The following is a 24,538-nucleotide window of genomic DNA, read 5'->3' as shown; positions in this document are numbered from 1 at the left end:
ATCAAAGTGATCACTTCTATTCCAGCACAAGTTGCGACAAGCCATCCTCAAAGGCAGCATGGCTCGGAGTGGGAAGCAGCCAGACACCAATATCTCTGACGAGGTGTGCTTGGTGCTTGCTTGTTTTGTTTGTTGGATTTTTAAAGTTTATCATTGTGCAAGATGCAAATATGTCACTATAAAGGCAAAGTACAGGGCCTATTCTGTTACTGTTACTCTATGTAGGCCAGCTTATTACTGGTTATACAGAGGTAATTTAAAAATAATATATATTCGCTAGTAACATATGTGAGGCGTGCTGACAAAATGAGTTACTTCTCACGATCTCAGAATGGAGATGTCGGCTGAAAATCAACACTGCGGTCAGATTTTTAGATTTTCAATTGATGCCATTTTGTTCAAGTTTACTATGTCTTTTACTATTCCAAGCTCACAAATTGTACAAACTTCACCTACCAAGTTGATGTATCAATTTCCATAAAGGTGAAATCCGAGAAGTAACTCATTTTGTCAGCACACGTCACATATGTCTTTAGCATGTGCCCAAACTTTAAAATTGCAAAAAGGCACGTTTTCTTTTTGGTGCCCTAAAATTTCAGTGTTTGGGAGCCTGGCGGCATGGGCACAGACCTAAGGTATCTATAGATAGAATTTTCTTTGTTATGTATGCTCCCTGCTCTCCAGAATAATAAACGTCCTTATAAAGTGCCTTTAACCAGCAGTTTCAGCTTATTAACCAGAAGTTTTGGTACCCTCAAAGTCTTCTATCACTGCTGTTAAAGGGCCCTTAGGGGAAAAAAAGTTTCCTCTGTGACAAGGATGTACTAGTTGAAACACTGTCGTGACAATGAACAAGGCAGTGGAACAAAGTAACTAGGATGAGGATCTTACTTTTTAAAAGATTGTGGGGGGGTTATGAAAATCGAATTCGAAATTAACATTTTTACATACTTTGATGCTTTCCTTATATGCATGTTGTTTAGAAACTTTTAAATTTAAATGTATTTTAGGCACAGGATCACCCATACCTGGAAATTTTTATCCCAAAATTTGGATTGAACTCAGAAGAGATGAGTTGAAAATGTCTTTAGATGTTAGAAAATTGCTTTTCTTTATGCTCCCAACTGGTAGTTGGCGCAAACTAGATATTTGTTTTGCTCCATTGCAGATTAAAAAAATAATTCTCATAGAATGTAAAAGAAATTATATCTTTGTAAACAGGCACTGTTTTTGTTTCATTACAGTCTTTTGAAATGGAAAAAATGGAGGGCATTAGATTGGGACGTGACTTCCAGAAACATGAGGGTAAGATATTTATTGATACATTCACAACATTCTGGCATATATAAGAAAAGGAAAATAATTTATCGAGGATTGGTCATTGATGAAGGTGCACAGCTTTCATTTTGCAAATGTCACTCCTGCCACTTGATTTTTCTACAGTTGTAACAGAATGTTGATAAGTATATAGAACAACAGGCACTCTTAAAAAGATTTCTTTGAATTTGTGTGAAAGCTTGTCTGTAATATCATATAAGTATTGTTATTGTCAAAGATTAAACTGCTCAGGGGACTTCTTCCTACCCAGTGCAATATAGTGATATGCCCAGTCGAAACTGCTTTAGTGACCACCTCTCCATAGTGGTCACCTATACTTAGGGTATCTGTTCCATGGCACCCTTAGGTGTTTACTGTATTCTTGTATTTTTAACCCAATTCACTCTGCTTTGCCGTGGCAGTGCACTTGTGTACACCTGGCTTGCTGTAAGCCAGGGGAAAAAATCGGTCTGAACTCAACCCGCTAACCTTAGACACGCATTGTGCCCAATCTATTTAAGGTATCAATATGAAATTTTGCTTAGATTTTACTTTAAATGTTCTTTTGATATTATTAGAGAGAAAGAGGAAGGAAAGTGCAGAGAAAACAATATATTCTTCGACCGACTGCGACTCATTGGTTCTCGATTAACCCATAGCAACTTGTAAATCTATGGTCTAAATCTAGCTTTTGTTAGAAGGTTTCAAGGCAATAAAATCGATCCAATCGCCTTGTTTTTCTAGATTTATGTCAACTTTCACTTTCTATGCCGCTTATGCCTAAAACAAAACTAAAAACATGGTTAATGTATTTTAGCAAACACAAAAATAACCGTGGCACTGTTGTTTTTGTGACTTTTTTTTCGTCTTCTCATCCGTGAAGATATCAGTGCTCGCTTTCTTGCCATGATTTGAGGTGACAAAACAGCAAAACTGACTCGTTCTTGGCAAAAAACTGGATCAAAACAAGCTAGCAAAAGTTTTTGCAAGCTACAAGCAATCTGTTATTTTCAATAGAAACCTGGATAAGTGGTTCGGACTCGATTTTGTGGACTGGTATTTTGCTACGACTATTGTCGTTGCTCGGTGGACAGAAGCGCGCGGCACCTACGAATATATACCCGTAGTTTGGGTGCAATGGGTTAACCTGTCCATAGCAATCCCTGTCCAATGCCACCACATTCGGTTGTTTTTTTGAGAGTATCTCAAAACCTGCTGATAGTGGTCACTTGCTACAAAAGTTTTCCGCCAACTTGCCCTCAGACTGAGTGTGTTGTGAAATGAAAAGATGAGATCAAAGTTTCAGATTTTAAAGAATTTGTTGACTTTGAGTCTTTCAAAATCAATAGTCCTCATAGAATCAAAAAGACAAAACAAACAATTAACAAGTGAAGTAAGTGACCAAATCTAGACCATATCCATATCAATCACTTGTCTATAATAGTCCCTTTTCTCTGTGATCTTGGGTGACTTATGGACAGGTTCGACTGCACTGAAGATGGGCTGAATGCACACTTTCACAGATTTGTGAATCTGAACATTTTAAGACCCAAGCTCTGAAAATTTGACTTCTTAATTTTAATTGAGATTAATGCTTCAACCAGTCACATTGTAGGAAATATTCTATGACTCCTGATATTGAAGGAGGTCAGATTAGGTTCTGATCTTTGAACTGATTTCAAGTCTGCAGGCTTTGCTGAAGTGACCTAGTTGTTAAGGCAAAATTCAAGGGGAGGACTCAAGTATTATTAAATGTGTACTTTTAAGGATTAAAACAAAATGCCCTCGTAAGATTATTTTTACAAACACATTTTAAACTGAATGAAAGAATGAAATGTTTAAAGGACATACATTCCGTTCCCTTGTAGAGAAAAAACATAATTTTGTAATGATTTTATGACTTTCTGATTGGTTGTATCCTAGGCAGCATGGATTGGCCCCTGGTAAGCGGGGTCGAAATAGTATGCCACTTTATTGATCTAATCTTAACCGATGCTGGCAAAATGCATTTTCTGTAGAATTGTTAATCTTGAAGTTGGTAGTTGCAGAGCACCTGATGGATCCTACTTCTTTACTGTCCATTTTGTTACTTCTGTTTTCCTTTCTGCTTGTTCCTCTTTGTCATTTGCCAGTACTTGTACTGTTTTGGATACTTTCTCCCGACCAGCTACTGACATCCTCTTCCTGTTTTCTTCTTTGACATTCTCTTCTCATCTGTATAATTCTACGACACTTTTATGGCTTTTTTAATGTCATATCACTTGATGTTGCCGATGCAGAGCCTGGTCAATTTGATATGGTTAATATCATTTGTATCAACCAAGTTCATTTTAGAATCATTGTTAGTTGACTGTTTCCTTATTTTCACCTGACAGATGTTGGGCCCACGAGGGATGTGGTGTGTCCGGGTGCCTTGTATGAGGTTAGTACCAGCCTCACACCAACGTGTATTGACAGCAGCACTCCCAAGTCAGGTAGCCAGACTGGCAGACTGCCTATGTTGCTTCAAGCCAAACATAATGAATTTTGCCCATCTGACATTGGCCCTTGTCATAAAGTTCTCCGAGATGTAGGCACAGGCTCTGCTGACGTGAATGATTCCAGTGAGTCAAAGTTACAGACACCTGAACTCACCGAGAAGCGGGGGGAGAAAAACTGGTTGATGGGGAAAGGGCAACTGCTGGAGAACTCTCCTGGCCAGGTAGGGGTCCTTGCAAAATTTGTTTGTGTGGTCTCATTAATAAACTTGATTAGATCTGTAGGGAGGTTTCCATCCATCTTTATCTGCTAAATACTGTATTACTTATCATCAAAAAGTGTGTTGACTTCAATGGCTGAGAATATCCTTATGTTTGTTCTGTTTTTATTTCCAACTTCAAACTTTGTAAGTCTTTGTATCTTTCGGCTTGACATAAAGAGAATGGCACTTTCATGTTTCGATTTAGAAGAGCGAGACCTTTGTAATGTAAAAATTGTATAAAACTGGTTTCAAATATCAAGTTTGAAATTCTCTGCCATGCGTGTAATAGTACATGTGTGGCAGCGTGGTGGAATCAGGCTCTCGTCAATTTTTGGGCATGTAGAGTTATTGGTATCATCTTAAAGTTTTTTCGCGTGTCTTTATTTGGATGAAAAAAATATCCATTTATCTTGAATGTAAGTCGAGATATTTGCAATTGAAGGAGCTTGGGGTCACCTGTTTTCAGAGGTAGAATTAGTGAGAAAATGGCCGCCAAAGATTAGTTATTACCTCAGCTTAAGAGTCCGTGGTACCTGAAAATTTACTTTTTTGTGCCTTTATTCAATGTTTTTCAGAAAAATCCATACCGAAATGAGTTCTTTAATGAGCATGAAAAGTGTTGAGCCAAAAAACAAAAATTTGATAAAAATTCACAAACCTGCAGAAAAATTCAGGTTTCTTCACTTTTAGTATTTTGACTAGAGCTTGATTCCACCATGCTGCCTCACATATGATAATAATGCAGATGTATTTTATAGTGCCTACTCCTCTGTGAACACAGCTCTAGGGGCTTTACATAAATGCAAGTACAAATTAATAATAATTAATAATACAGTACAAGCAGTGAAAATTAATCTTTGCCTGGTGCATGAAATAACACATACACACCCCTTCATTCTCATTCAATTACACACACACACACACACACACTCTCTCTCTCTCTCTCTCTCTCTCTCTCTCTCTCTCTCTCTCTCTCTCTCTCTCTCTCTCTCTCTCCCTCCCTCCCTCCCTCTCTCTCTCCCTCCCTCCCTCCCTCCCTCTCCCTCTCCCTCTCCCTCTCTCTCTCTCTCTCTCTCTCAAAAACGCGGGTGCACACACACACACACTACCCTCCCCTCCCCAAAAAAACAACAACAACAACCCACTACCCCACACACACAAATACTTTATTGGATTGGAATATTTTCATTGTTTTAGGTTGCCACAACACCACTGATCAACCAAGACTGTTTTATGAGCTCTGATGTTTTCTTACAAGAAATGAAATGTGCTCAGACAAGCTTCCTTCGTCGTAAGGTTGTCCTGACAGAAAGTGGAGGGACTCCTGGTGTCCAGTATGAGTCTCCAACGGTTGAAGTGCACGCAGTATATGATCATGAGGAACATGAGCAGAACAGGGTTGTTGGAGAGATAATTCCACCTGTATGTGGAAACTCCTCTCCGCAAATCTCCCCCAAGTCCAGTGTCAGGGATGCTTGTGTTGAGCTGCCCCCTGATCATCTTCTGGAACCTTCTGGAACTGATGAAAATGACTCCTTTTGGAATGTTACACATAATGTACAATGTATCCCCATAAAAGACAAAGCAGGAAACTTTGGAGGTGAATCTGAGAAAACAGAATGTGTGTATGAGATATCTGCTAAGTTTCCTGAAGGAGTGGTGATTGATTGTAAAATGTCACAAAGCACTATTGCAAAGGCAAGGGATTCTTCTGAAAAATGTAGTGAAGATTCAAAGAATGCCCCTGAACCTCGCGCTGACAGGCAGTGGTCTCAGTCTCATCTGACAGAAGAGTCCTCTCCGAATGATCTCACACACACTCAGATGTCTTCTCAATGTTCTACTCTGACAAGCAGCTTGGTATTTCTTGGAGATGCCCAAAAAGGTCATGAGGAGAAAGTTCTGGATAGCACTTTCAGTATGGGTGAGGAAGGTAATGACGATGACATTTTGGACAAAACCTTCACTGTGGCTGAGAGAGATGAAGGACCATCCAAACAGATTGCCCCCAGTGGAGAAGGTCAGTGGTTGTTAGAATTCAGAAGCAGTATGTAGACCATAGACCCATGTTTGAAGTTGAGATTAGAATGTTCCACTTGCAAAGTCTCTGTCATCCCTGTAACAATAAAAATGTCAAAACAAATGTCACTCAAAACTTAAGTCAATCTGGTCAAAGAGTGCCTTTGAAAATGGTAAATGGTGACCTGAAGTCTAATGGGCAGGGGGGAGGGGTTTGAAAAAGGAGAGAAACCTGGGGTTCTATAAATGCACTCATTATACATCATAGATACAGACATGTACACAGAAATCAATGAATAAGACCTCTGTTATTGTACAAATTTGTTCTTGGTGATTTGCTGTGGACCACACCTTTCTGACGTCACAGTTCATTCTATCTAGCAAGCCTTGTTTTCCAAACTGAACTGACCTGCAGATCGGACTAGTTGATTGTGGGTCTTGGCTGCTCAAGAATCAAATCAGTGCTCATTGTGTTTTCTGTTGCAGACCCAGCAAAACACCTGGTCAATACTGAGGACCTGGAGGTCATTGAGCGTTGGGTTGACGATAAGCTGGCCAGGATAGAACACAAGATGAAAATAGCACCTCCACCCTCAGGTAGGAAGACAGTTATGTGGCTTCGTATGTGCTGACAATTTGACTTTACCAAAAGAAAGGTTTACAACTAGGGTGTGGAGACTTCACCTAATTTTTGTATTGATTCACATACAGTATAATCTACTTATATTGACGTCTGATTTATCAACATTTTGACATATCAACATAGTTTCCAGTTACAAAATTTTTCCTTCAAAATCTTCACTAAACAATTTTTCTTATATCAACTTTTTTTCGGTCCACTCTGCTTTATCAACATGCTTCCTGGGTACCTGGCGAAGCCCACGAACATAAATAGGGGAAAAAGCGGTCAACGCATTAGTTCTTCATTAAGTCCGCATACCTGCCAAGTAGCCTATATCGACACACCAGGCTTTAGTGGGTCATGTAGGGCCTACACAGTGTAGTCTCCAACACAGTACAGCGCCTCTCAGACGTGAGCGTCTCACGCACTGGGCATCACTTCCCTACCCCGGCTCCCGATCGCTCACTCCCAGATCACTCCCGTTCCCCATCCCATTCTCAGTATGTTGTAGAGCTGTACCCTGGTAGCAAACCTGCTCGTGCTCGCAAGCCCCTAGTTCAAGTCACAAGCCTCAAATCACTAGGTCAAATCATCAAACCAAATCATCAGCATGATAAGTTGAGTCTAGCCTTAGCCTAGTCCACAATTCACACCCACTAGCAATCCGCGAAGCCACTCGAGTCAGACCCGCTCATCCTCTCCTACCTGCTTGCAATCCGCGAAGCCATTTACGTCAGAAAGAGAGAGTGGGGGGAGAGAGATAGACCCCGCTCAGTGTCACTGCGCGGCGTTAAAGCTGGAGTCTGCTCGATTAATCGAAGGCTTGCTTGCAGCGGACGGCCGTCAAGTCTCAAATCCCGTCCGCAACACAAGACACTTGCTTGCTCGCAACCTAGCAAGCCACCTGTGCCCCACTATTGCGTTTGCAGGGCAACACCGCTCGCAAGCAGCAAGACTGGTAGAGGCGGTAATCCACCCCGCTTGCAGTGTGAACTCTGAACTCTGGACTGTGAAGGAAGCGAGAGGCAGCGCTGGTTTTGGTGCAAGACGAAGAGGGCTGTAATAGCTTAGTCCAGACTGTTTGCGACCTCAGTGCTATAACAGTGAAAATGTGACATCTTCTTAGGCTCACATTTTGAAATGAACTGTTTTCACTGGTATTAAAAATGGAGATTCGACAAGAAAGTACTGGGGTCGCGGTATGCTAAACTATTAAGGGCGCTGAATAAAGGCGGGAACTTACAAACAATTTTAACTGACAAAGGAAATCGTCAGCATCCCATGGCTTTTAATTTAATCACTCGCCTAAACTACACTCCCACTCCCACCCCGACACTTACAACAAGTCGAAGTTGAAGAGAATGAATTGGGGTGGGGATGACAATCCGCCGCAAGAAGTCAAGAAGATGAGACATGTATGGGCTATTTTTAACTTCCCATCCATGCTCAGCTGAGTGAGAGTGGAATACCCAAACACGCAATGTTATGAAGAATAATATGTAACAATAGGGATGCTCTGCTCATTAGGTAACTGAAACTGGCCTTTGTGTCATTCATACATGAGCGGTCCATTTTCAATTTTTCGGGGTGTAGCATCCAGGAGTGTTCCAAACACGGCGCACAGAAACAGGATACTTTAGTTGAGAACTCAGGTAACCAGTGGCGCGCTGACCTGTGACGGTGAACAGTGTCATCGCGTGGGCATTCTTTGGTCAGCGTGACCGCGCGGGAGGTTTAGAAAATCGTATTTTACATTCTGAATTGAGCCCTAATTAACGCAATAACATTGACTTAAAGACATCACTGCATGCGGGCATCAGTAGTTCCAAGTCTTTTTCATGATATTTCAAAAACAAAGAGAATCAGCATTGGTCTGTTTAGTTGTAACAGACAGTGCAAGATAGTCATGTCTGATTCCCGATATCGTTTCTAGTTATGATGTAATGAACGACGATAATTAGAAAACTGAGCGTCAGGATTAGTTCATCTTTAAGGGACACAAACGTAACACATAAGGTATCTACTCACCAAATTTCACTGCTACCGCAGTTTGTGTGACCTCAAAATGGTTCATCTATGCATCACATTGTCGTAAATATATATCCACATATTTCCCTCACTTGGAAGACAATAACTCCATACAAATCACGGCGTAGGCTATAGGTTTTATTCTCTTTATAAGTCTTGTTGTTAATTGTTCTTCTTTTTTAGTGAGTGGATGCGTCTCTGCCTTACTCATTGCATGGCTGATGGTTTCTATGTCTTTGATCATGGGAGATGTTGTGCTGTCTTGGGTAGGCCTAACTGTTTCATGTATCTGGGCTGGAGTTGATGAAGCCAAGGGAGTCGCAGAAAATGTTTGGCCTTTAGTGGGTGTGAATGATGATGATGGAGAAACACGGACAGTGCTTACGCTGTGCTCACAACTGCTATCATGCGGTATGGGAGAATTTGTGACCGATGTGCTCTGACTGATTGTGTCGGTGTGAGCTACGATGTGACTGTCCTGAACATAGATGTACACTATATGTTTAAAAGGGGGTAACTCTATGGTCCTGAACCATTGTGTCTGCATGTTGTACACCTACGTGTTGGTCACTGACTGGGACAACAGACTGAGGGTGGGGGTGGAAAGTCTGACTTGTACTTGTGTGTGGGTCGTTTTGTTGTGTTGAGTCTGTGCTGAGAGCACGGGTACATGTACTCTGTGTGGTTGTGTCTGTCTCAGAAATGTTGGTGCTAGGACTAGCTTGGTGTGTGTATTTTTCATGCTGCTGGAGTGAGACTGGGGGTCACGGGGCTTTACTGTTGCACAGCCAAGAGAGAGCAGCTTTTTCTGTTCACAGACTGCATGTTTTTGCATCACAGTTTTCATTGTAAACACACCAGATGTGTTGACTGCTGTCAAAAGTGTTTCTTAGTGTTTGTAGGGACACTGCACTATTTCGAAGTTTAGCGTCATGGATTGTTTTATAGCATTTCAAACACACAAATTTGGAGTGTTTATCACTAGCGTCATCTTTGATACTCAACCCAAACACAAGGAAGAGGTCACTGGCTATTTCCGAACACAAATACGGCTTTTTAAAGGATTTTCTTTGCTTTCCTGTAATGTTCAGTCTTCCGCACACTCTACACAGACAGTTTAAAGCGGATACATGACTTTCAGGGGTGTGCTCCATTTTAAGGTCTTCGTTGTATACGGCAATAACGTTAGTAAATTCGGGGGCCCAACATAATAATCCGATGTAGCCTAACAACCATAACTGCGGTAGTACTGAAATTTATACACTCAAAACATGATTTATTAATGAACTCACAAATCGAATCCCCCCAAAAATTCAATGCACCGTTTTGTTGTAATAAATGGTTATTTATCCTCAGTTTGAAATAAGAAAAGCGTGTTACACAGGCAGCAAACAGACACGTGTAAAACACTTGGTATAACACGTAGAAGACTGGGACTTTCTTTTACAGGTTGAGAAATGGTGTTGCTAAAGTCTATAATAAATTAAAACTACTTGGTGGGTCTTACGGCACCACTGTAATTTAGACAGTAAATGAGACAATTTGATCAAGAACGCACCCCAGTTTATAACGGTGGGACGGGGTCAAATGACCCCAATAAAAAAGGTCAACAGGTACCGGGCGAGGTGATAAATCACCGCCGGGCAGCAGGAGCCGCGGTACAACTAAAAGGCGCGATTTCGGCTGATTTCATGCGCCGTGCAAAGAACACTTTTTCTCACATTGTTAATTACATTGTATAACTTATAAAAAAGAATTTTTGCTGCACTATAACTGATTTTATGTATATATCAAGGACTACTATACTCAAGGACGTGCACAGTCGGATTCCTGACTTGGCTAGCGAAGGCCATCGAGCCAAACACTCCGGATATTTCCATACTGACTCAGTGCCTTATCTTTAGCTTTGACTCGTTCGTAGGAATCGGGGACTATTTATCTCCTTTGAAGTAGAGTGAATCCTATCTGTAAAATTCGTTGATCTTAATAAAAATTATGCAGAAATGAATCAGATATTGAAAGGTGTCAATATTTTTATTTTTGATTAAGATTCCAAGCAAAGAAATGTAAGCATAATTATGGACACCATTTATCCGCGTAAGCGCATCCTTCCGGAAAGAAGTGCAGTGATCAATGTATACGATTTAATGTCAAATGTTGTTCCTCTCCTCATGTTTCTCTGAGAGTTTTTGTTAATTCTGTGGATTATTGTGAATTAATCGGCCCGTCTATGCGCAAGGATAGTTTGATTTCACCATGCCGAATAAATGTGGGGTTGTAAACTGCAAGGTAACTAGAATAAAGACAATAAATGTCGCGTGTTCAAGGTACCAAAAGAAGGACTTGAGGGACAAAGATGGCTTTCTGTTTTACCCCCTCGTGAAAACTTATCTGTGAAAGGCATTGGCCATCAGATTATCCTGTGATTAAATTACCTGGAGGATACACTCGACCAGTAGATCCGCCGAGTTTATTTGATGTTCCCTCGTCTTGCCTACCAACGCCAAAACCACCCCCTCGTCCATCCAAAACAAGAAGATCAGCAACTGCGTCATTTCATGAAAAAAGGCAAAATCTGTAGCCTTTCAGAATTTTCTCCAGAAAAGGAACTCCACAAGAAATATGACAATTTAATTCTTTCAAGAACAGAGGACAGATTTGTTTGCCTGTTTATGACTGAGCATTGTGAAGAGTGTGTTTTATCAGTAGTTGTTGAGAATAAACCAACATTGTGCTCCCCTCTTACACTCACCGCATTCAAGAAAGGATCCAGAGTTCCCTTGGGAAAAATATTAAATCCAAATAACGGCTTGAATTCCTACACCCAATTTTTTTAGTGTGTGCACGTCGCAATAAACTATAAAGTTCCTTTGGATGTTGTGCTTGAGAGAGTTGTGGAAGTATTGGAACAATCGTGTTGCACAGAACTTGAAGACCCAAAGGTAAGAGCCTAGTATACCGCACCAGTAGTGTAGGATTAAGTTTTAAAAAATAATAAAAAGTAATGTCGATCCTTGCTTTGCAGTACATATAATCCAGTGGTTTATTTTTAAAAAAGGATTATTTTTTCATTTTACTACCGATAAAATCTCGTACCTAGACAGTTGATGTTTACAATTGGTAAATCTAGATCTAGATCTAATCAACAAATTTTGAAGGACTAGAGTAAACTAAGGTAAAGTTAAGATCTTGATTTCTTGTAATTTGTAATTGCCTAGTGGTCCAGTAAACTAGAAGCTTTCTATTATTTTGTTCTTTTATTCAGGAAAAGAAAAGGGAAAGAAAGCTAGACTTTATAACTCATCAGCTGAAACTGTTGACTCACAAACAATTTTCTGTAAGTGATTACTGTTTCGCTATCGAATCGTTTCCCCGCTGCAGTTATGAACAATTAAGAGACACTTTGGTCTAGCCAAGTACAAGAAAAATAAAGTATGTTGTTTCCTCCTTAGAGATTGAAAGTGTTTTTTTAAAAACATTTCAAAAACTTAAAACACCTCAACAAAAGAATGTGTTTTTATTGATCGACGAGGTAAAGATCCGACCCACTGTAGCTTTCTCTGGTGGTGTCCTCGGCGGCATGGCCAAAAATGAACCGGATTCTAGAGCGACATCCATGTTATGTATCATGGTCAAATGCTTGCATGGTGGACCTAGGATTATGATGTCAGTGATACCAGTACATAAACTTACAGCATCATTTCAATTCGAGGCTGTGAAGGAGGCTACGGCTCTAGTAGAAAAGACAGGAGGCATTGTGAACCCCCCATATGTCTACGTATGAACTGACTAGGATTGGACTTTCCTTTGTAAAGGAAGCAAAAAATAGAGTTTGTTGTCGTCAGAGACTTGTTGGAATTCTATCAACCATGGGGGAATTTAACGATTTCGACATCGTTCAGTCCAAGAAACTGCTCCGTCATCTCGCAAATGTCTTACTCCACGGTGTGCACAATCTAGAGAAGGATCACCAAAAGAATGCAGCCCTGCTACAGACATCCATCAAGAAGGCACGTAAGGCCGATTCACTTGGTGAGTAAGCCTAATTCTTGTTGCTGTATTTGTAAACATTTTTAAAATGCTTTTCAGACTAATATTTCTGCTTGACATAACAATAATATAGAAATAACATGTATTACTATGCTACAATATTGCGTTCAACAACATTACAACAGGTTTTAGCTTTCTCACACTCAATATGAAATGTATCTTGTGCCTAGTGATAAGTTGGACATGTTTATATGATGGCCTTCGCTAGCCAAGTCAGGAATCCGACGGTGCACGTCCTTGAGTATAGTAGTCCTTGGTATATATATATATATACATATATATATATATATATATACATACATATATATATATATATACATACATATATATATATATATATATATATATATATATATATATATATATATATATATGTATATCTATGTATAATCTCAAATTACGCCAAGAAAATTAATAATGAAAAACTTTATCCTCCCCCCCCCCCCAAAAAAAAGCAACAGAAAAACAAACAACCACCTTTTCAGCGTGAAGCACGCGGGCAGAAGTGTCGCGCGCTCTGTAAACTAGAGTTTGTGACGCCACGACACAAATCAGCAAGTCCGTCCGCCGTCCACGAGCAGCAACTCCAGTAGCGGGCAAAGCACAAGCCTGCTCGCAAGCCCCTGGCGCAAGCCGTCCGCTTGCTCGCAAGCCTTCGATTAATCGAGCAGACTCCAGCTCTAGACTGTAGCTGGCAAGTGCCACAGTCAGCGAGTCAGTGCCTCGCCTTTCCATTTTCCCCAGTAAGCGGCCATAAACAGACCTTACAAGGATGCTACTACAAAGTTTGCGCTGCTGTGTAGTGTGTGCGTCGCGCTGCTTGGTCTTTGGTACCGTAACTCCAACCCCCCGCCCCTCTGCCTCTTGTTAATTTCAAAAATCAAGGGAAGCAACCAGCTTAAAAAAGTAATGTTGTCTTTTACCGCTGACCTCCTGGGGTTTTTTCCTCTTTGGCTTTATATTTTTCATCTATCGACATTTTCTTATATTGATATCAAATCCACTTCCCAAAGCATGTCGATATAAGCGGATTATACTGTAGTAGCCTACCCTTTTTGTTGGAGAGACTGGTTTGAGGAAAGGGCTTAGTCGTTTTATTTATCTTTCTGTTCTGCAAAAATGAGTCCTTAAAATTGTTTGGTTAAGGTGTCTGCAAAGTGTTCCTCATTCCTGTTCTACTTTTGTGTATGTTATTCCTTTCCATTGTTGTATTGCTGTGTTGTGCTTTGACTTACCCCATTCTATGTTGTACTTCAATTCACTGGCACAATAGAGAAACTGTATGTTATGTCATTTTATTCTCTTCCTTCTCTTGTTTCAAAGTGTCTCTTCTTGCAAGTAGTTGGAATGCATCACTGATAGGTCCTACTTCTTTTCTTTCCCGTTTTGTCTGCTTTGCTTTTTCTTTAACTCTGCACTTTTGACTGTTATTGCATTAATATGCTTCTCTCCAAGCTTAGCAAAACTCTGTTCTGTGGTTTGCTTCTTCTTTCCTACCAAACATATATTGTCCTTATCTCTCCTCCTTTTCTTTTTGTTACTCTTTCGTAATAGCATTAATCTTCAGCACTTATATGACCTTTTGTTGCAAGTGCCATAAAATTCTTATTAAAACAGTACTGTACTGGCATAGATGGAGTTAAAGAGGACTTGTAGTTGATGTGAGATATATGTCTCTGGCTGGATGGGTACAGGGTCAAAAGAGCTCCAGTCACTGGTGAGCACGGTGGGTCTGGGCGATGACACCTCAGCACCGTCTATCGCTGTGGTTGGGTCAGAGGTGGGGCCCGTCAATCCCGGAGGACACTCAAATGTGACGGAGATTGTTGCGGAGGATCACTCAGACATTCTGGCCTGTACAAAGCTTGTTGGAGGAGGAGACAGTGAGCTATTGAAAATAAACTCGGCCAAGTCTGTTCCTGAGGTGACCAGTTCTATTTGTGGTGGCGGTTTCGTGAACTACCACACTGTTAAATTTGGTTTTAGTTTTTATTGTGGTTTGGTTCTCCACCAGTTCTTTTCTATGTTTTTGTTGTTGTAAAGCTGGAGTTTTTGCTCTTTTTACATATATTCTTATAAATATGAGAAGTATCTCATTGTCTTAGACTATGGACCTTTGCTTCCATCGTTGATCTATTTGAAAGCCTGACTATTTATAAGAATAGACCTTAGATTCTTATACTTCCAAAAATCTTGTTCAGGATCTTAAGAATTTTCTCATGGATAAGTACAGTTGGGCACAGATGAAACAAACAAGAAAACTCAAAATCATCAATAGCTTGGACAATTTGCCAATTTGAACACATTTGTCAATCCCTAACGTTTATGTATTATCTGTGTCTGACTGAAAGTGACTGTATATGGGTTTGAGATTATTTGTTCTGATTCTGACTTGACAGTATGTGCATCAGGAAAGCAAAAATATTTGTAGAGTGGAGAAAGCAAGGAACTATAAAGTTATCAATTTGAATCTAATGTTGAAGGGGGAGTGATTGATTTAAATCCATTGATTGTTAATTTCTATTCATTAGAGCTTCAGTGAAATTATTTGCACTATGTTGAATCTTACATTTCTTCATTTCTGATGTTAAAAGTAAGAGTGAATTAGAGGACTCTGGTATCATTGGTGATATGCATAAAGTATAGAGACATATTTATTTGTAGAATTGTAAAATAGAACCTTCTTCCACTTGATGCTCTCTTCATATATATACATGTGATGTCTGAGGTCGTTTCTCTTCCTAACTTTACCTTATGGGGATTGTTTGTGTAGAGGAGAGGTGTTGGTTTCCTTTGTTATCTCGTTGCACTCTTACACTTTTTCGACCCCCTGGGGCGAATCCACTGACTGAAGTGTCTTTAGGCCATTCCCAAAAGGGGGGACATTTCTTGTTCTAATGCTCAGTAGAATTGTAAATGGGCTGATCCAACAATGTCATGCTCATAACTGTGCCTGGACTACAACTGGGAGCTGCTGCTTTTTCTTTCCTAATCCTTACTATTGTCATTTTCCTCTACTTCTTTTGTATGTTTGTCACTCTTGTGAGCCGCTATTTCCGGGGTACCTTGAAAGTCAAAACAGTCTTTGTGCTGTTGAAGCTAGAGAGGTGAGCAGAATAAGTCTGATTCCCTGTAAGGACTTCTCTGTTGACATCCATCCCTTGGCGCTAATATGACTTTATGCAGTTGCGAGCACCGTAAAACCTCTACTAAAAAAACACACACTTTTTCGTCATGGATAAAGACACAAATTGGAGCTTCCTTATATGCATATATTGCACGTGTTTGTTTAACCCCTTCAATGCCACAGGTAAATTGGCCCCTGTTCCAGGGGAAATCCCATGAACCAAGACTGTTCAGGAGTGACCCCACTCTACTGCCCTTAACTTTTTAATTTATGAATATTTTCTCATGAATTTTTGCATGTACTTTGTACTTTAAAATACGTTTCTATTGATATCATTTTGTGGGGATTTCATTGAGAGATAGATAGAGAAAAGTTGGAGTTAGTAACATTATGCAAAAAACAACACCACTGAACAATATAAACAACACGCATTCGAGAAATGATAAACTGAGACCTAAAAAAGGGGAATACAAATTGTGTGTTTGCAGCTAAAGAGGAAACGACAAGAGGCTTTTCTTACCTTACACAACGCCCATCTGTGTTTACTCCCTGTAAATCAATATTGTGTGGTAGATGTGTTGGATCTAGATCTAATCTCTTCGAGCTAAAATCTGAATCTGACGCTTTCAAATTGGGGAAAAAATGAAGGAAAATATATAAGGAAGGTGCCTCAATAATAATTACAAGATTTCAGCAGTAACTTCCCATATAATTGGTATCAAAACAACCTCTGTCACAGTCCTGTAAATCCTACAGGCCAAAGGCACAGCACTACATGGTTCAGGCCCGTAAATTCTACGGACACGGCAGCGAAGGGGTTAAGAGACTTTGTTTACGTTGCATTAGAGCAAATATTACAAGCTGTAGGGCTGCTGTATTAATGATAAGGACACGCACTTTGTCCTTTGAAAGGGGAAGAAGAGGTGTCCTGTTAGGGCTCACTGCTCTAGCAAAGTTCCGTACCAAAGACTGAATAAACTGATTAGTGAAAAGGGATTAGAGTACCTATGAAAATGACTTATGGCTTCTGAAAGGTGGGAGAGACCTTGTTCTAATTGGAAAATATGTCACATGTGTGGCACTTGAGGCTGAAGAACCTACGGTTGACTTCCCTTGAGGTTTGGCTGAGAACACAAAAGAGGAAGAAGACTTTGGCATTAATCAATAATGTCCCCATTTTCTTTTCAGCTTGATGGGTGTGACTTTGAGTTCCAGGAGTTCTACATTGATGATGACTTTGACAGCTTCATGTGTATGCCACCTGAGGCCGGTGGCGATGCGGAGGCTGCTGTGGACAGCAACCGCTCCACCCGAATCTACACCAGCTGGTCAGGAGTCCCCAGCTCAGACAAAAGTGCCAAAGGTGATTCGGGGCGGTGTGATGTCAAACACCAAACTGGCAAACCACCGTCAGGGTCGAGAGTGAGACAAAAAGTTGCGACTGACATCAACTTGAACAGAGGGAAGCCGAGTCCAGGAAGTGTTGAGATGCAATGTGCTAGCGTTGAATGTCTCTACAGTATTATCAGTACTGGGGATAACCAAAACATCTCTGAGAGCCATAACAGCATGGATGGGAAGACAGCAAACTTGTTTCCATTAGGGAACGGGATTTGCAACCTACTGGGATCGAGGGTGGGGGTCAGTGACCCTGATTTGAGTATTAGCTCAGCAGCCGAGTGGAGAGAGGATCAGGCAAAGGTCATGCTTGAGAAAGATAGCAAAATCGGAGAGGAAGATGATGATACACTGTGTGGTCATTTGGTGGCAGATGTTGACCTAAGTAACGCCAGGGAAGGGAGCACTGTAGAGAAAGGCCTAGGTGGAAATGGCCCTGAACTGGCTGTATCTTCTGCTGCCAAGTCAAGATCAGGTGTTGAAAGGTCAAAGTCAGGTGTTGAGAGGTTAGGAACAGGTGTTAACAGTTTGAAGACAAGTATTGAGAGGTCAAGGTCAGGTATTGAAAGGTTAGAGACAAGTTTTGAAAGGTCAAGGTCGGGTGTTGCGGAGCTGAAGTCAAGTGTTGACAGGTCAAGGTCAGACTCTGTGAGGTGTGCCGAAGTGTCAGAGAGGAACAGAGGTACAGGTGCCATGACAGTTACAAGTCAGACCCAGACTGAGAACATTGGACAGGACAGATGCGTGGGCGTGCCCCAACAAACTTCATTGTCAACTCATAGTGCAAATAGAGAGGTGGAGAGGGAGGACTCGGAATCTACAGACAGCGATATGTGGATTAAAAAGAACTTAAAACGTATTCAAAGCAAGATCTTGCGAAGACGAAGGCGCCTTAAGTATGTCGTAAGCAGTGATGAAGAATCAAATTTCAAAGATGGTACACTAGACACTACAAACATGTTGTCTTCTACTTCTAGTTATGTTGGGATGATGGAATTCCAAATGAGTGATAAGAGAAGCTATACTGACAATCAAGGCAGTGGGATTTATCCTGATGAGATGGAGCCCTTACACACAGAAATATGTCATTTGGAGGACTCATGTAGAAAATATTCACCAATGTCTAAAACGACTTTTGACGGTGATGAGAGTATTGTGCTGGCCAGTACCACTGCTGCCACACACAGAAACAGTAAAAATGGACGACAGGTCAAGGACAAACTTTCGACAAAGTTTTCTGCCAGTAAAAGGAGCCAGAAGCTTATGTCCTCACGTGATGTACAGCAGACAGTGCCCAGACCCAGGGACAGATGTTTAAGGAAAAATCTGAAAGGTCAAAGCTGCTCTCTTTACTCAGAGAAAAAGGATCCCTGTAAAGGTATTAAAGTTCCCCAAGATTGTACAAATCTGGAGACTTTCCAGGATCTCGACGCTGAAGACGAGAGGAAAGATGAGTTATCTGATGAAGAGACAAAGTCAGAGAGGAGAAGAAGAAGTTTCCACTCCTCTGTTGTCTATCATGGACACAGGAAAAGTCTCGCGGATAACTCAAGCAGCAGCAAAGAACCCCAGCCAAGGTCAGTGGGGGACCCCCCCCCTCTCTCTCTCTCTCTCTCTCTCTCGGAATTTGTTTACAATTGTATGTACTTATTTTAAAGCCTAGAACATATATCCTGTTATGATAGTTGTCATACTGAAAGTGCTGTAGCAGCTGGGCATACTCAAATTCGTCTAATCTCATTCGTCAAAATTATGTGTCAGCACCACAGTTTAAAGTAATTTTTCACAAGAAAAGTACTGCCATCTGCAGCCTTTAGTTGTTTTATTGTCTCACGTTTTCTGTCTTTGACTGTGACTAAAATGATAGTTGCCTCTTGTGAATTTATTTTTAACGAACCACAAATTTATTTGTTCATTTAAGATGACACAGTGCTTGTTAAATTTCTACATAGCCTAAAAGTGATTGCTTTCATATATGGTTGAGAGGTTCTGTGCTCCCAAATGTTTTGGGTTATAGATTGTGAAAAGAGGGAGATTTGTTTTGATGTACGCTAAATTCTTTTTAAAAGCAATGTAAAGCTATGAATATTTATAAATGTCTATGATTTTGGCATTGGGTCAGAATTTCAAATGGACTCTATTAAAATACAATTGAAATACTGTCAGAATGCTGATTATGTTCCAAGCTTAAACATTATTTTTGTTAATAATTGATCACTCATTTCGGAGGGTGTGTGAGAGAGTTTTTGTGTTTGCTTGTATGTGTATGTGTGCAGATGTGTGGTTTTGTATGTGTGCGAGTGTGGTGAAACACCAAACCAATCTGCTAGTGTCTGGGCAATAAAGATTTATCTTATCTTAACTTATCTCTATCTTATCCCCAGTGTATTGGAAAGGCCAGACAAGTCAAGGTCATCTTCCAGACAAGGTCCTGTGGCCAAGCCGCGTTCTTCTCTGAGGAAATCTCCCAACAGTCGAGAAGAGTACTCACAGGAGAGCTCTAACTTTAGGGACACTCTGGAGAAGACCCTCCTGTCTCAGTTAGACAAGCGCAGACAGAGCCAAATTGTTAGACACCGTCAGAATGAGAGCTGCGTGGAAGAAGCGAAAGAGTCTTCTGTCCGAATGTGGATAGCCAATCACAGACTCGGGGAGGGTTATGGTAGGGGTTTGAGGGAAACACCTGAGAACCCAGCCACAAAGCCAGTGCAGAAAACACCTGACAGGCCGCTGTGGAAGAGTGGCATTTGTAGGGAAACTGTGTCTGCAGCAGCTGCTAATGCCGTCAGCTCAAGCCACAAGGACAGAGTGGATGCTGGATGGGGCTCCGTCAAGGACATCGGTGAAGGTATTGCTAGTGAGAGCCTGAAGATGTCAGAGCCAGGAGGCGTGGATGGAGCTGCACGCAAAGATGAAACAAGCAATCGCCACAGATTCACGTCTGTCGGAGTTTCCTCAGGGAAATGTTCTCTGGAAGTACCTGGCTCGGATGGCTCTGGAAAGAGGAGTAAAAAAACTTTTGGTAGACGAGGAGCTGAGGCAAGGTCACGGTCACTGGATCTTGGGGATGGAGTTACTGTTCAGCAGTTGGGAGCAGAGCACTGCTTGACCCTTGACCTTCGTCCAGAGGAAGAGCTACTTGGAGGTGGCACAGGTGAGAGAACGAGTGAAGCCTTGTAGGCTAGTCTGAGAGTGATGCTGTGGGACTGTTTGTAGCAACTAATCTGGTGCAAATGTCTCACTAATTTCATTGTCTTACTAGTCTTTTTAGGAGGGGGGAAATTTACTGTGAAAAAAAGACTGCAGCAAATGTCATGAACAACTCTAGTCACAATCACATTACAGTTGTATGATGACACGGTGAGCCTGGCTATAGCAGGACTGCTGGGACTGACATGATACCCCTGTTATTGCCAAATCCTGTTCTAGATGTGCATCAAATTTGCCTACACTCTCACAAATGATTATTTAACTATGGGATCATTTTCATGACATAGATCACCCACTATCAATTTATCACTTGTTGCTCCTTTCTTTTACGGAGATTTTTTCTCTCATCCGTATATTCCTTTTGTTAGTATCTTAGTCTCATGGAGGTTGATTAAATGGAATTTGACATGCTTAGGTAATGGTAATTTTAACGGCATTTACACTGATACTCTACAAAGTCTACATCATGCTTTGTGTGTTTTACAACTATTTGTATTCAAATGGTTACCACATACAAAAAAGAATTCACATCAATCTGCGGTAGATACTGCGCCTAGTGCTTTTTTTTCTTTCATTTATTCCCTTTACAAGTCTCACTACTCCAAAGAGAGACAATCTGATTTGATGCCAGTTCAAGGTCACGCTAAGGTATTGACTGGATTCACATCAACACCAAAGTGCATCCAGCTTTCCCCCTCCCTCCCCTGTACACAGGGTTAAAAGTCATCATAAAATGTGTACACAATCAATTTAGGCCTATCATGGGCGCATAGATGCAATCGTCATGTTGGATGTTTTGCTTCATTTTCTTTGTTGTGCTTTCTTGTCTATTTGGTTTTGGATTTTGTTGATGGTTGGACCATTGTTATAGCCGAGCATATCTGTCTAAATACCTGCCAAATGTTTGAAAGCCTTTCTTCTTACTTGTCACAAACTCATCTTGTGCATTCACACACTCTAGCGCTTGTACATATACACACACAGAGACACACACACATACATATACACACACACACACACACACACACACACACACACACACACACAGGCACACTCATTTTGCCAAATGACTCCATCTTTCTTTGGACCTATATATGACTAACCAACATTATGTTTGTGTACTCTCATTCTCTTCAGCTCACATGAACTCTAGCAAAACTTTCTGATTGCAGAAAAATGCTGGTCTAGGGTTATGGGACTAGAGGGCTGTAGTTTTTGGTTTTGTTTCGGGGAGCTCATTGTATACATTTTACAACTTTAGAGGGTTCAAGATTTCTTGCCAATCCACTGAATTAAATTTTGTTTTCATCAGGTAACAAATTGCGAAAGAAGTCTTCATTTGGTCTGCACAGATTCTACATTCCAGTAAGTGCCACGCACTTGTATGTTGGAGTCTGCTGAAACTGAAATCTGGGGAACATCGGATTTTCTTCGGTTTAGAGGAGCTGTCAAATAGAAGAAAAAATTCAGGGATTTCATTTTCTTTCGGTTTACTGTTAGCAGACTCCACTATATTTGTGTTGGTTTTTATTTTAAAAGGTTGAAGTGAGATTTTCTTGAACTATGACATAGCTGGACTTATGAATATGATACCATATCTTCTTGCTAGATCACAGAGAATGTCAACTGTAGATGTTTCAACGCAAAGTTCAGCTGATTTCTCTGTGTCCTGATTTCCTTCTAGAGTTTATTGCCCATTGTCTTTCAGGCTGCTACAATGTGTTTTTTCAAAAGTACTCCTGTCTGCTCTCTTTTTTTTAGTCAGTAACTAAGGAAACTCATGGCATTAATTTGAACGAACAATAAGTTCGACAGAGTTAAATAGGGAGGTCTTGTATGCACTCCCTATTACCGGTACCTATTTATAATATATTTACAGAGGTGCCAGGCATTTATGTCTTGATGCTGTCTTCCCAATTTTTGATCAGTCAATTTTGCTTTTTCTTGCTCTGCTGTGCTTCTCTATACCTCTGACAAATGTTCCTCAGCGTGACGTATGGCCGGGGGGCTGCAAAGCCCGTCTGAATGTGCATGTGGACCCCACGGACCCCAAAGTCCACCGAGTGACGGGCACAGCCATGGACCCGACTAGTGGACACAGTGAGGTTCTCATTGACCAGACGCTGGTCACGAAGAGGCTACGCTCCACGCTACAGATGGACTGATGGCGCCGAGGGTGAAGTGAGTGGTCCTAAGGTGACTGACCAGATGATGATGACTAAGCGGATGGACTGATGATGACTCAGCAGATGGACTGATGATGACTCACCAGATGGAATGGTTGCTTTTAAGCTCAAGTGGGCTATCCCGAAAAATGCTGTTTTGAAAAAATTTAAGTTAAAGTTTTTGGATTCTTATTCAGTCTCTTTAAAAGACAAGGAGAGTTTTCTCTATAACCAAACAAATATACACACCAATGAAACCAAACTTCTCCTCCCATAGGTAGGGCAATGCCCACTTTTGATGTAGGTCTATTTCTGGAAACCCCCAAAATCTGGGTTAGCCCGCTTGTCCTTAAAAGCGACCAAATGGTTATGACTCATCAGATGGAATGATGATGACTGAGCGGATGGACTGATGATGTGTTTTGGAGTGTGTGCATGTTAGTAACGAGCCTCTGATTACTGGATTTAGAGTATGCGTTTTGCATTTGGTGTGTTTTCTGTTCTCATTCATTTGTTTCAAGTTTTTAACATTAAATGTTATAATCATTTCCTGGTTTCTCAAGTTCTAATTTGTTGTTGAACTGACTGGTGTCGTTTCAGTATTCAGAGTAAACTCTGATACCCGCATGGGTAAACTTGTAATGAGGCTGACACAATAGGAAGGTTAAAGCTTATTGACATCTGTAGATAGAGTGTCGTCACGGTAAACTCTTAATATTACATAAAATAATACCTATTTCTCACCGAGTATCACTACTATCAGGGTAAAGTCTGTAGCCCTCTTGAAAAAAGCATGAATGATACCAGTACCCGTTGATGATGGAGTGTCCGGATCAAGTCTGTGAATGATACCTTTTGCTGCTGGAATCTCAGGGTAAATTCTGTAGCCCACTTTGGAAAAGCATAGTAGTACCTGTTTCTGGCGTTGTGACAATTGACTCATTCTGTTTTTTGTAGCCTACTGTCTAGCGTACAGTCTTTGCACACAGGTTTTTACACCTTCTGCCCAGTTTGGATAAATTTTACACTGGGAGTACTCCTTTTGTTTAGCCCAAGTGTCCTCCAAACCTGAAATCAGCTGACCATCAGTCGCTCGTCTCTCAGAAAATTGAAAGTTGAAATAAAGCACGTGTTTTTACCTTTGCAGCAGTTTGCACTCAGTGACAGTTTCATTTCACCATGTCCAACAAAACAACTTGACTCCTCCCGACAAAAGATAGGATATGTGGTAACTCATCAGCCATAGGCTCAGCCAGAGATGAATTGAATTTTTTATTTTAAGTTCTGATGAAAATATCTAATGTCAATTCATAATCAGTGTCTCAAAATTGGCAGTGTCATGTATAAATCTGCGGTAAGACATGTCACGGGTCTCCAAAAACACGATATTTGGGTCAAAAGTTTGATTTTTAACTGTGTCCATTTTTGGGTACCTGAATACCTAAAAAATTGATATCGCTTGATGTTTCATTCTAAAAAAGACAAGAATTCATCGTTGGAGGCGTTTTCTGGAGGGCACCCTATTCAAAAGTTGGCGCGTTTTCTTCAAATTAGCCCATAATAGGAATGTGACAAAAACCCTGTGTCTTCGTGTCACCCTAATATGTTTAGTATCGTTGTGCTCCCAAGCTTTTTTTCTTTCAAGACAATAAACGATCCAGACCATCAAGGTTTATGTATTTCTGAGAGTTGAGCACATATATACGCAAGATATAGGGCTCCTCTTTTTGTACATTTTGGGTTGTCATGAACAAAACGAAACCCCCGTCACTAAAAATAATATTATATGACGTCAACACTCAGTTGTGAATGCCGTGCGGTATATTATTATGGTCTCCAACAGTACTTTACGATCACCGTCA

General features: G+C 40.8%; 1 protein-coding gene across 1 annotated transcript; it reads left to right on the top strand.

Moving 5' to 3' along the window:
• Nucleotides 1-25: 25 nt before the first annotated feature.
• Nucleotides 26-23,225, top strand: LOC101857726 (the record flags this gene model as incomplete). The annotated part of the gene is given in 10 exon segments (XM_005101575.3): nucleotides 26-103; nucleotides 1,245-1,305; nucleotides 3,693-4,018; nucleotides 5,255-6,077; nucleotides 6,563-6,673; nucleotides 14,471-14,700; nucleotides 17,092-18,878; nucleotides 19,686-20,455; nucleotides 21,824-21,876; nucleotides 22,500-23,225. Coding segments are annotated over 10 exon segments (4,416 nt in total), but the record flags the coding sequence as incomplete, so codon positions are not given.
• Nucleotides 23,226-24,538: the final 1,313 nt, after the last annotated feature.

Source organism: Aplysia californica, unplaced genomic scaffold, assembly GCF_000002075.1.
Source record: "Aplysia californica isolate F4 #8 unplaced genomic scaffold, AplCal3.0 scaffold00289, whole genome shotgun sequence".
In the NCBI taxonomy this organism is placed as follows: domain Eukaryota; kingdom Metazoa; phylum Mollusca; class Gastropoda; order Aplysiida; family Aplysiidae; genus Aplysia; species Aplysia californica.
This window is presented reverse-complemented; position numbering and strand designations above follow the sequence as displayed.